Below are 14,107 nucleotides of genomic sequence, written 5' to 3'. Positions count from 1 at the left end.
GAAAATTAGTTTAAGAAGGTGTCCCATAAACCAACCAATCAACTCACTCACCAATACATCCATCCTTTAACCCTTTAACTTAGACTAAATAACCAACCAACCAGCTAACAATGAACCAATCCCTTAACCAATCAACCAACAATTAGCCAACAACAATCTAACAATCTCAACCAACCAATCAACCTATTCATTAACAGTCAACCACCCAACAAACATCCTATCAGCAAGCCAGCCAACCAACCAACCTCTTAACTACCAACCAGCTAACCAACCCACCAGCCAACCTCTTAATTTAAAACCAACCAGCCAGCCAACCAACCTCTTAACTAACAACCAAACAGCCGACCAACAAAGCAACAAACCAACCACCCTCATAACTAACAGCCAAACAACCAACCAACCAAAAAACCTCATAAGTTACAGCCGACCAACCAACCAACCAACCTCCTAACTAACAGCCAAACAAAAAACCAACCAACCTCTTAACTAAACAACCAACAAGCCAATCAACAAACCAACCAAAAAACCTCATAACTTACTGCCGACCAACCAACCAACCAACCAAAAAACCTCATAACTTACAGCCAACCTACCAACCTCCCAACTAACAGCCAAACAAAAAACCAACCAACCTCTTAACCAACAGCCAAACAACCAACAAGCCAATCAACAAACCAACCAACTTCCTAAATAACAGCCAACCAACCAACCAACCTCTTCACTAACAGCCAATCACCCAAACAACACCCTATCAACTAACGAACCCACCAGCCAACCTCTTAACTTAAAACCAACCAACCAACCAACCTCTTAACTAACAGCCAAACAAAAAACCAACCAACCCCTTAACTAACAGTCAACCAACCAACCAACCAACCAACCTCTTCACTAACAGCCAACCAAACCCATTCTGGTGGCTCCCAAGGTGTTTTCATCCCAAACACGCTGACCATGTTGAGTTCTGGATAAGCCTGCTGTTTCCTTCCTCTACCTGGAATATAACAGGTTGGGACTTGCTGATCTACTCCAGGCATCAATCATACGAGGTAGATCATTCCTCTGGAAATACAGTCCAGGTCTGGCCAATTCTAGGAACTTTAGACCAAACCAAGACTTTTATTTCTGCAGACTCAGTTAGCTGACCAGTTTATCTGCTGTTTCTTCAGTCTGTGGTTAGAGAACAATATGTCAGGATACTTTAACCCACCAGGTGAGGTAGAGACTTACCTTTGATCTCTAACAAGCTCTTTATTTATTTTTTTTGTCAGGTTCAGAACAAATGCCTCAGTTGAGTTGATGTTCTGCAATGTCTGTCTGATACAGATTATTTAAAAACCTTTAGAAATCCTTGTCACCAGGGGAAACACAATATTCATCAAGGTTTCAAAGGTTTCTGTGATTTGAGATATATTCTCAGTATGTGAGGGGAGGAGAGCTCAATCAAGCCTCTTAATCTGCTTGTTTTACCATCTATGAGTTTGTTTTAACGTAGTTCTACGACCTGTCACGCTGCATATGCTCAGCGGTCGTGACCAAGCGTTCAGTGGACTAAGTAGATTACAGGCATTTGCTCTTAGCTGCCTTATATCCCCACATCTTACTGCCCTCATATAAGAGAACCAAAGTGGGCAGGACTAATTACTGGAGCATCACTGCCTCTCATATTGAGGTCACTGTAGTAAAAAGCTCAGTGGATGAAACAGTAATTTCCAGAAAAATAGAAATTGCCTGAAAAGCACTTTTGTGTTACCAATGCATTTCCAGGATCCTTAAAACTCTTTCTTATTGCTGGATTTGGTGTAGCAGAATAAAAATTTGTTTTGCAAATACCAGAAGTTCGGATTTTTAACGCCAGAAGTTGGTCTTGGTCCAAATTGGAGGGTTTGTTTTTATCATAGATGCAGATTTAATCAAATTTAGGCTCCGTTCTGTTGTATACCGAATATACCAACCTTGATTAATGAAAACTAAGCTCTCAGGGCATAAAAATAATAAAAATAATCTGTCCTTCAATAAAGTTATAGTCAAACCTAATAGGAATGTATGTTCTCAACCCTAAACCCATTTTCTATTCATGCGTACATAGATACAGCTGTCTTTCATGGGGCCCCAAATTCCTGGCGGGCCCTCTGCATTTGTAAGGGAAATAAATCCACCCAAGCCAACATTGAAGTGGGATTGCTGCACAAGCCACCGGCTGCAAAGCAACAGCTACCATCCAGCATTTTAATAACTGGCAGTAAGTCTTTAGAGTTGACCAGGAGGAATTTCCTCCCATTCCTTTTAATTTAGCCAAATGAGAGCATTTCCAAGCATGTTTGGAATCATTTTACACATGATACACGTATAGCGCTTTATACTACATTCATCCATTCACGCATGCATTTACACACTGATGGTGGGCAGAGCTGCCTCTGTGCACTAGCGCCACCGGGCCCCCTGACCGCCATCAGTAGACAATGCGGGTCTTACTCAAAGACACAACAACACTGAACCATCACCCCTTCCATTTCAGGGCAAACTCCTACATCTGACGCCTTTGAACTGATTTTATTTTTGTCCTGGATTTGCTACACTAAACGTTTGGGTTGCTTTGGGACTTTTTAGTGTGTTTGTAGTTATTTACACAATGCAAATATGCCTGAACACAATGTTATCCCTGTATGCTTATTGCAAAGAACAGCCTTGACTGCTAGCTAGCATGCTGTCAGGCTCTCTGTGTGTCTGCCATATGTTGGTTGAACCGAATTCAGGATAAAAGGGGAAAGCTGCTGTTTATTTTTTGACAAATCCAATCGTTATGTCAACCTTAACCAAAGTTATTTAATGTTTTCCTAAAATCATACAACAAGGAAGGCAAGTCCTGACCACCACACTACCACCACCATGCTTAATACTGTTGTAAATCACACCCATCATGGCGATTCAATTCAGTATCAATTTCCTGACCCAACGATTCGATTGTCTAATTATTTTTTCTACCTTACAGGCTAGACAATGTTTCAAATTTGAAATAAATCAATGAAAGCTGTAATATCGTTATGCGTTTTATTTGAGAAACAACAGCAAATAACAGAAGTAGCAAAGCTGTACTCCAGCTAGGACTATGAAAACCTCATTCACTGAAAAATAATAATGCCTCTGTGTTTACGCGAGTGTGTGTGCAAGCGCAAAGAGGGGAGTGGCTAAAGGAAGCGAGGTAGGAGGGCAAAATAGGTTTAGCGCCACCGCAGCACTGGAGTCAGAATGACGTCCAGGAGCAAGTGGATAAAAATAGACCGGAGGAAAAAAACGTCAATCGATTCTGCGAACGTGTCGATGCATTGATACAAAATGATTATTATTACACCCCTAATGCTTAACAACAATATGTTCTGTTCTTATGATGGTCTGCTAGTTCAGCTCCAGTTGTAACATGAAAGGTCCAGAGAATATCTATGGTGTCGTCAGGATGTTTTGGGTTATTCTTGCCCATCTTGTTCCCTTTTCATTTTCTTTCTGACACATCTTTTTCTCCTTTTAGTTTGATTTTCTATCTGGCCGTCACCGTTTTTTACTGTTGATCTTCTATTTCTCTCTATGATGTCTCTATCAGTGGTCCACTGTTTCTAAACAGACATAATATATTTACAATCTCCACAAGAAAATCATTAGGGGTGGCGAGAATGGTGTTTGATGAAGGAGTTTGCCCTACAGGGTTGTCGGTTCAACCCCCGGCTCCGGCTGTCAGTGTCGTTCTTTCCCTGAGCACGAAACTTCATCTGCATTGTGTACTGATGGTGATCAGGGGGCCCGGTGGCGCTAGTGCACGGCGGCCTCATTTCTGTCTGCGAGTCTCAGGGCAGCTGTGGCTACAATGTAGTTCACCACCATCAGTGTGTGCATGAACTGGTGAATGTAAAGCACTTTGGTCGTGTCCTCTGATTTGAAAAAGCACTATATATCAGACCTGTATACCAAATAGAAAATGTCCAACTATCAGGTAGAATTTGGTTTCAGATGCCCTGTAGAAATCAGTTATTTTTAGATGAGAACCTGAGGTAACTCTAGGATAATTTTTGCATTGTCTTTAATTATTCAAATAGTTTCCTCTGCCCAAAACTTCTATATTTAGCACCAAAATATTTTTCATTTGGAGCTACGACAGAGGAGATACACATTTAACCAGATTCTAATGTCTCCCTCCTAATATTTCTAATTTTGCTATTTTGTTACCAAATCCTTTTATTATAAAATCCTTTATGTCGAACAGCAACTTTCATAAGTTCAGCCCCAGTAAACAAACCCACCCAAATCTGAAAGCTTGTGTTTGTAATGAATCTCTAATGAATTAAACTAACCCAGGAAATACAAACTTAAGGGCCCATTCTATTCTAGTACATCTACACTGCAAAAAACGATCTAAAAGTAAGGGCAAATGTCATAAAAAGTGTTTAACCTTAATTTGAACGAATAAACAAGATAATCTGCCAATGGAATTGGTACTTTTTCCCCTTAAAATAAGATTATGTCTTAGAAATAATATTTTATTGTTTTCCCATATCTGTTTTTTTCCATTAACAACATAAAGTTATTGTTTATTTTGTCTCCTCTCTACAAAAAGCAAATATGTCTATTTTAGATTGAAGTGTAGCTTTGGATAAACGCTTTTAGATTCTGCAGGAAGAGCTTTAAAAGGAGTGTTTGTTTTAAAATCATTCATATTTCTCCGCTTCTCTTTCTCTCAAACCACAGATTCTCCTGTGCTCCATTCTGGCCTTTTGTTTCTCTGTTGGTTCAGAAAAGTTTTCACTTCTCATCTTCAGTAAAACAAAACACATCCAGCTGTGATATCCTCCACATCCATGCAGCTAATGATTATTTTGCAAATCGATTCCTTTTTCGATAAATAATCTGATAGCAACATGTTGCTTAAAGAAGATTTTTTGTGAAATTAAACCAGGTGAAACTAAAAATTTTCCATTTGAGGAGTTCTGGATTGTATGACGGAGTATTAGGACCAGGCTAGAGAATTTGTTATATTTATTTAGAAAATAAAGTCGGAATATTATGAGAATAAAGTCCTAAAATTATGAGAATAAAGTCGTATAATTACGAAAACAAAGTTGTAACATTCTGAGAATAATTGCGACATTAGGAGAATAACGCCGTGACGGTACGAAAATAACTGCAACATTACGAGAATAATTTCGCAACATTACGAGAATAATGTCGCGACATTATTAGAATAAAGTCACAACATTACGAGAATAAAGTCACAACATTACGAGAATAAAGTCGCAACATTACGAGAATAAAGTCGCAACATTACGAGAATAAAGTCGCAACATTACGAGAATAAAGTCGCAACATTACGAGAATAAAGTCACAACATTACGAGAATAATGTCGTAACATTACGAGAATAAAGTCGCAACATTACGAGAATAAAGTCGCAACATTACGAGAATAAAGTCACAACATTACGAGAATAAAGTCGCAACATTACGAGAATAAAGTCGCAACATTACGAGAATAATGTCGCACAATTACGAGAATAATGTCGCACCATTACGAGAATAAAGTCGCACCATTACGAGAATAAAGTCGCAACATTACGAGAATAATTTAGCGACATTACGAGAATAATTTAGCGACATTACGAGAATAATTTAGCGACATTACGAGAATAAAGTCACGACATTACGAGAATAAAGTCACGACATTACGAGAATTATGTCGCACAATTACGAGAATAATGTCGCACAATTACGAGAATTATGTCGCACCATTACGAGAATAAAGTCGCACCATTACGAGAATAAAGTCGCAACATTACGCGAAACGTCTTCAAATCTTGGAAACCAAGTCCAGTGGATTTTTTTTTACCTTTTTTTTTTTAACTTTTACGGAAGAAAATTACGAGAATAAACTTGTAATAAACAGATTGCTGATTGGTGGAGTTGGTCGGCCGTCATTTGCTGGGCAGAGCTCCAAGAATTCTTTCAGAAACAGGTTGTATGATGACTTTATTCTCGTTATTTTTCAACTTTATTCTCATAATGTTACAACGTTATTATCGAAAAATAAAAAATCTCCAGCCTTGCCCTAATACTCTGTTGTAGGATAGAGATGATTGACATAAAGAAATGATTTGATCTTAAATACAAAATGATTAATACGATTGTTTCAGCCATACTTCTTAGCATGAACTAAAACTTAATCTTAGAAAGGATCAGCTCACTCAAAGCTAAATAAATGAATTTACACATCCCGTAATTTCACAGGACGGTTGTGAAAAGCTCCCGTTTTGCTCATTTATATTTTGTTTTTTAAAGCCGATGCCATCAGCACTTCTTCTACTGTGTAACGTTAACAGGAGCAGAAGCATTAGCTGTTAGCAACAAGAAAATGTAAATTGTCTGGTTCCATTGGCAAAATGTCTCTTTTACCTTCTCAATTCAAGAACTAAGCTTTTAATTCAAGAACTTTTGATTTTTTTTCCAGTGTACACTGCAAAAAAGTACATCTAAATAACTCTTTTTTTTTTTTTTTTTTTTAAGTGCATTTTTTCCTTGAATTGAGGACTTAAGTGAGAAACTTTGCCAATGGAACAAAACAGATCATATTTACCTATGTAAATTAAGGGTAAATACACTTAATTTTTTAAAACTTATTTCTAGATTGTTTTTGCAGTGTAGCAAAGTTTTAATTTTTTTTTGCCTCCACAGTGCAAAAACATTCTTAAAATGAGTAAAAATTTCTTAATATATATTTTTTTACCCTTAATTTGAGTAGGAAAATCCGATGATCTGTCAATGGAATGAGCATTTTTCCCCCTTAAAATAAGATAATTAGATATTACGCTCTTAAAATAAGTGACTGCAATTGTTTTTTTCTTATTTTAAATGTAAATCGCCTTGTTCCATTGGCAAAGTGTCTCGCTTACCTCCTCAATTCAAGAAAAAAATGCACTTATTTTAAGAAAAAAGGACTTACTTACTTACAGACAAATAATTTTTTTGGTCCAATATGGCTCCTTGAACAGTTTGGCTTGCAGACCCCTGACCTAAATGCAACATTTTCCTAATTGTTGAGACATTTCTGGCACTGAAACAAGGACTGTCCCCAAAAATGTTGGAATTTACTGTTAAATCTCCAGGTTTTTATGACATGGAAAAAATAAAATTAATACGTTGGACGTTAATGTTATCTTTAGCGTAACATAGCCTAAATCCTCTGTATTTTATAATGAACAAGAACAAATGTAGCTTTAGCCTGATTAGCAAACTGCAAATATACATTTCATAAGATATATATATATAAATCTATATATATATATTTAAAGATTTCCATATCACTTGATAACCTTAGACGTTTTTTTAAGGGGTGTTTAAGAGCTAGCCCACTTGTGTTGCTTTCAGGGACATCAGGAAACGGTTTGTCTCTTCATTCCAGATTAAAGATAATTGAATCGTTTTCTCTGACGTTTGTTTACACCCTTCCTTTTTTGTTGTGTGCTGAAAGAAATGTAAAGAAAATCAATCTCTGAAAACATTTTAAACCGCTTAAATGTATATCTGTGAGAAATAAACAGCGAAACGCTCCTGTAAGAAGATTGTTCTCCCTTGTTGGGATTATTTAGTAAGCCGGGACATAACGAATGTTCTCAGAGGATGATTGAGGTTTAGAAAAATCTGCGTTTGTGTGATTTTGCAAAGAAGTTTCTCTTACTACTGACATGTTGTGTCTGATGCACTGGAAAAACCATCTAGAAATTAGTAAAAATGTCTTAAATTAAGTGTATTTACCATTAATTGAGCAGGTAAATGAGATAATTTGCATATGGAATGAGGATTTTTACTCCTAAAATAAGATGATTAGATAACATGCACTAGAAATAAAACAATGCAATTGTTTTTTTAATTTTAAATGTAAATTGTCTTGTTCCATTGACAAAATATATTTTATCTCATCAATTCAAGAACAAATGCACTTATTTAGAGAAAAAAATTACTTATTTAGATTTTTGATTTTTTTTCCCAGTGAACTGGAAAAAAAACAACCTTTTTTCCAGAAGTCAGCCTCTGTTGTTTGTTTTGTTTGGGGAAAACGCGCTCCCCCAGTGGGACATGTGACCATGCAACCATGTCATTCATGGCTGATCGTGCTGGGGGGGGGTTGATGCCGTGTCACGGCTGCTCAGTTTGCAGCTGAGAGGAAATCACGCTGCTGCCTTTGAAATCCTAATGTCTCTGGGGGCTTCTGTTCCTACAGGACGTCTGACTGAAACTAGACTTTCCCACCGTCGCCGCGGAGACATGGATGGAACAGCAGGACTTTCTCAGCTCACGCTTGTCTCTGTTTGTGTGGACAGGTTGTCAGACGGAGGCAGGATGCTGTGGTTGCTGTTCTGTCTGCTTCCTCTGGGGGGCAGCAGCAGTTTCATCGCTAAGGATGTCGCTCAGAAGGCCAGACACAACCACGGTGAGTTGACAGCTGCTGATTGGTCGATCATACAACAGGAAGTCGTTTATTAATCTGACCAAGAAAAATTTGAAGCTATGTTTTTAAGATTTCCTGCAATCCTTACGAATATTTTTAACAATAAATTGGTAATTCTCAAACATATGTAAAGTCATTAACTTAATAAACGTGATTATAGATTCTAAAGATCCAATTCAAAATATATTTATAAAACTTGGGTGTACTCTAGATTTCTACAGCAGAGTATTAGGGACAGGCTAGAGATTTTTTCCCCTTCTATTTTGAGAATAAAGTCGCAAAATTCTGAGAATAAGTTGGTAATATTACGAGAATAAAGTTATCATACAACAACCGGTTTCAGAAAGAAAGCTTGGAGCTCCGCCCAGCAGATGACGGCCGACCAGCTCCACCAATCAGCAGCCAGAGTCCACTTTGACATCCTGCCCAGTTTGATGCTGCTGCTAAAAGATTTCCTGATTTGTCAAACCGATGCTAAAGTAGAACTTCCCATGATGCTCCACATTCCTCATTTTAGGGAAGAAAGGGATTCTGGGAAGAGATGTCATAAAATAAAACTTGTTTGTCATTATTTTAGAACTTCATTTTATTAATATTACGACTTTATTCTCATATTTTTATGACTATTCTCTTTGTGACTTATTATTCGTAAGTTTACGACTTTATTGTCGTAACATTACGAGAAATTATTCTCGTAATGTTGCGCCTTTATTCTCGTAATGTTGCGACTTTATTCTCGTAATGTTGCGACTTTATTCTCGTAATGTTGCGACTTTATTCTCGTAATGTTGCGACTTTATTCTCGTAATGTTGTGACTTTATTCTCGTAATGTTGTGACTTTATTCTCGTAATGTTGCGACTTTATTCTCGTAATGTGACTACTTTATTCTCGTATGTGACGACTTTATTCTCGTAATTTTATGACTTTATTCTCGTAATGTGACGACTTTATTCTCGTAATGTTGCGACTTTATTCTCGTAATGTGACAACTTTATTCTCGTTATTTTATGACTTTATTCTCGTTATTTTATGACTTTATTCTCGTAATGTGACGACTTTATTCTCGTAATGTGACTACTTTATTCTCGTATGTGACGACTTTATTCTCGTAATTTTATGACTTTATTCTCGTAATGTGACGACTTTATTCTCGTTATTTTATGACTTTATTCTCGTAATGTGACGACTTTATTCTCGTTATTTTATGACTTTATTCTCGTTATTTTATGACTTTATTCTCGTTATTTTATAACTTTATTCTCGTAAGTTGACGACTTTATTCTCGTAATGTGACGACTTTATTCTCGTAATGTGACGACTTTATTCTCGTAATGTGACGACTTTATTCTCGTAATGTGACTACTTTATTCTCGTAATGTGACTACTTTATTCTCGTAATGTGACGACTTTATTCTCGTAATTTTATGACTTTATTCTCGTAATGTGACGACTTTATTCTCGTAATGTGACGACTTTATTCTCGTAATTTTATGACTTTATTCTCGTAATGTGACGACTTTATTCTCGTTATTTTATGACTTTATTCTCGTAATGTGACGACTTTATTCTCGTAATGTGACGACTTTATTCTCGTAATGTGACTACTTTATTCTCGTAATGTGACGACTTTATTCTCGTAATGTTACGACTTTATTCTCGTAATGTGACGACTTTATTCTCGTAACTTTACGACTTTATTCTCGTAATGTTACGACTTTATTCTCGTAATGTTATGACTTTATTCTCGTAATGTGACGACATTATTCTCGTATGTGACGACTCTATTCTCGTATTGTGACAACTTTATTCTTGTAATGTTACGACTTTATTCTTGTAATGTTATGACTTTATTCTCGTAACTTTACGACTTTATTCTCGTAATGTTACGACTTTATTCTCGTAATGTTACGACTTTATTCTCGTAATGTTACGACTTTATTCTCGTAATGTTATGACTTTATTCTCGTATGTGACGACTTTATTCTCGTATGTGACGACTCTATTCTCGTATTGTGACAACTTTATTCTTGTAATGTTACGACTTTATTCTCCAAATAGAAGAAAGAAAAGATGTTGGCCCTAATACTGTGTCGTAAATAAGACGATAAACAACAATCAAATAAAAAATGTAGGAAAAAATTGCAACTGATTGTTTTAAATTTTAGCTTAAAGCCTAAAAAACATTTTAATACACAAAAAGTCAAAGTAAATCAAACAGAAAATGTTTCATATTTTTTTCTCAAATTCACCCCATTTTTGCTCTTAAATCTCATGTTTTAGATTAACACGTTTGAATTTTCTGATCTTTCCATAAATGTTTAATTTTTTTTAACCAAAATATGGATAAATTCATTAATAAAATGCTTTAAAGTTAAGATTGACTTTTTTAAATATACATTTATGGTTTGTTTTAAATAATTTGAGAGATTTAGGATTTTTACCAGATATTAAGAATTCCTGAATGTCAAGAAGAAAAGTCAGATTTTATTTTTTTAAAGCTGTTGAGGCAGCAGGGAAACACATCTGTAAATGTGGCTTTCTAACGGCAACATGAATGTTTGCAGACACTCCTCTGCACGCTGCTCATTTAGTATTTGACTCATTTCTTGTTTCTGATCAGTTCATCAATCCCCTTTTTATTCATCTCTAAAGTTTTGGACGGATCAGCCATAAACGTTTCTCCTGATTACCTCCTGCTTCGCTCTGACCTCAGTTTGTGCTTCAAATCATCACCTGGCAGCAAGCTGAGATGTATGGACTCAGAAAGGGCTAAAAAATGTTTGCAAACTTGTAAATCGTAATTGAAACTGAAAAAAATAAAAGTTGATGTCTAATTTGACATTTTTATCTTATAATTTGAGCAACTAAAAAAAGCAAACATAAAATCACACTTTTTCCAATTTAATATTTTCAGATTCAAATCCAGTTTCTTTTTTTTGTAGTTTCAAATAGCTTTTTCAGTTTCTGGATTTTTTTTTTTTTTTACATTTACCAACTTTCGAACCCACCAACTTCTATTTTATTCAGTTTCAACTAAGATTTCTAAGTTTACAAACATTTTGACCCCTTTCTGACTCCATAAGATTTCCTACTCTTTCCTGTGTACATGAACGCAGGATGGGAGCAGAGAGGCTCCAGAAATTCTGCCTGTAAACGTCACATTCAGGGTAAATCTGTTCTATTTAGCAGGCTGCTGATATAAAGGATGTAAATATTGGAGGGAGATGATGATGAGGCTCAGCGAAGAACCTAAACACATGAATTGTGTGAGAACAGAGACCACACACTGGAAAAACGATTTAGAAATAAGTGAAAATTTCTTAAATTAATTGTATTTACCCTTAATTGAGTGGGTAAATGAGATAGTTTGGCAATAGGATGAATATTTTTACTCTTAATATAATTAGATAAAATGCTTGAAATAAGACAATGTTATTGTGTTCCTTTATTTTAAAGATAAATAGTCTTTTTCTTGTTCCATTGGCAAAGTGTCTCACTTACCTCCTCAATTCAAGAACAAATGCACTTAGTTTAGGAACAAATTACTTATTTAGATTTAAATTTTTTGCAGTGTAGTGAACACACTGAAAAAAAGTTAAAATCTAGATTTAAATTTTTTTTCATTTTTTCTTAAAATAAGTGCAATCGTTCATGAATTGAGGAGATAAGAGACATTTTGCCAATGGAACAAGACAATTTACACTTAAAATAATAAAACACAATTGCATTGTCTTATTTCAAGTGCATTTTATCTAATTATCTTATTTTAAGCGTAAAAATACGCATTAAATTGGCAGAACATCGTATTTACCTACTCAAATTAGGGTAAAAACACTTCAGAATCGGCTCCAGCTTCCTGCTGCAGCTACCAAACAACAGCTGGAGGGACCATCGGAGCCGCCAGCATCATTTTATTCATATGCTTTAAATGATTTATTCATTTAATATCCAGAGAAAGAGCTGATGGCTAATCTGAGTGACGGAGTCATATCAGGTCGGCCGCTCGGTGTCGTGTGTCTCCCTGAATCTGAGATAAATCCATAGAAAAAGGCCCTGAATCTAACCCGCCCCCCCTGCGCGGACGGCTCTATGGGCCTCCGCAGCTTCATCGGATCCATGTTTAGCTAAAAGGTTAGAAGTGACGGTGAGAACAGCTTTGACGTGCGCCACAGCAAATAAACTGATTGATGCCCTCTGGCTGTCTGCGTGGCTGAACTGGGTAATTGCTTTATTTCATATCCAGCTCTTGGTCTGCAGGACTGCTGGATGGTCTCAAAAGCTCACAGTCTGACTAATGAAATCCTCCTGATAGGCAGCAGAAACATCACATGACTGTTGTTTTCTCTGGTTTGACTCCGACGCACGCTGGCCCAGCGGAGACACTTTGTGGCCCAGAGAGGCAGCAGCCATTCGGTTTCTCTATCGTTACTAATCAGTCTTCATTCTCTTGACACATTGCTGATGTTTGATGCTTAATCTAGTTTTTCCTTGTTGCTCATCATCATCTGCTCCTTGACTTTGGTGTACAGTATGTATTTTAAACCAAACAATCATTTTAATCTTGGTTTTTATTTGTATATAATCATAAATACTTACACTTAAAGTCGTAGGGAAATCAAATTTAAATGTCAAATCATTCTGGTTTAAATATGTATATAAATCTATTCTTCATCAGAAATTGCTATAAAAAAAAAAAATTCTGTCTTAAAATATTTTTTTTTCATTATCCTATGCAGGCCAGTTAGGTATACGTCAGCCTGAACCCCTAAATTTGCTCGTCGGGTTCAATTTGCATCTTTTCAAAACAAAAACCAGGCTTTGTTGGGCTGCTGTATAAAACCTGGATTCCAACACTATTTCTGACATTTTGAACTGAAAGATCTTTCTGGGTGGAAACGTCTTCAAACTTGGAAACAAAGTCCAGTGGATTGTTTTTTTTTTTTACTTTTTTGGAGTGAAATTCAACCTGTGCTGACCTGGGCTGAACGGCCGCTCAGTGAGGAAGAAGCCAGATCTGCAAATCTAAATGTATTGAGCTGGTTGTCTGAGGGAGCTGAGGTTTTAGTGTTTGGACCTGACCATTTCTACATGTAGAGGAGAAAGGAAGATTTCTGATCCCATATGTGAATTACAGAGGCGGTAGCATTGATGTGCACTTTATTTATTTATTTATTTATTTATTTATTTATTTATTTATTTATTCTGATGTGCACTTTAACAAACGGGTGTATCAGAAGGAAGCAGCCATCTTGAAGCCCAGTTCAAATAATTACACCAAATAGGCAAAAAATGAATGGAAACTTGTGAATTTAAACAAGTAAAAATATGAAAAATACTATAAAATCTGGCCTTTGTGAAGAAGAGATAATATTTGTAATATTTCCCAAAACAGGTTCAGTCAGATTTATAAATATTTCTGTATTTTGATCTTTGGTTTTTGGTCTATGTGATGCATGGGCGTAGGTTTGCATAGGGTCATGTCCCGACCAAAATTTTGGACCGACCCATTTGTCCCTACTAATAATTCGATATGAATAGCTTATTTATATAACATGTTTATAACGTGTTTGCCAGGTCTTTCCTGTCCTTTAAAGTCAGTAACTGTGCTGTTTAGCTCCACTC

At 36.2% G+C, this 14,107-nt stretch overlaps 1 protein-coding gene across 2 annotated transcripts in view; it reads left to right on the top strand.

Moving 5' to 3' along the window:
• LOC119794644 (prolactin receptor-like) overlaps positions 1 to 14,107 on the top strand; it is a 77,439-nt gene that overhangs the window by 20,616 nt on the left and 42,716 nt on the right. For both annotated transcript variants that reach the window (XM_038302276.1, XM_038302277.1), the window contains exon 2: positions 8,356 to 8,465. In XM_038302276.1, the coding sequence (XP_038158204.1) occupies positions 8,356 to 8,465 (110 nt within the window). The remainder of the gene's footprint in view (positions 1 to 8,355; positions 8,466 to 14,107) is intronic.

The sequence above is a fragment of the Cyprinodon tularosa genome, unplaced genomic scaffold (assembly GCF_016077235.1).
Source record: "Cyprinodon tularosa strain WSP-4 unplaced genomic scaffold, ASM1607723v1 ctg486, whole genome shotgun sequence".
NCBI lineage: Eukaryota > Metazoa > Chordata > Actinopteri > Cyprinodontiformes > Cyprinodontidae > Cyprinodon > Cyprinodon tularosa.
The sequence above is the reverse complement of the archived record's forward strand: the minus strand, read 5'-3'. Positions and strand labels throughout refer to the sequence as shown.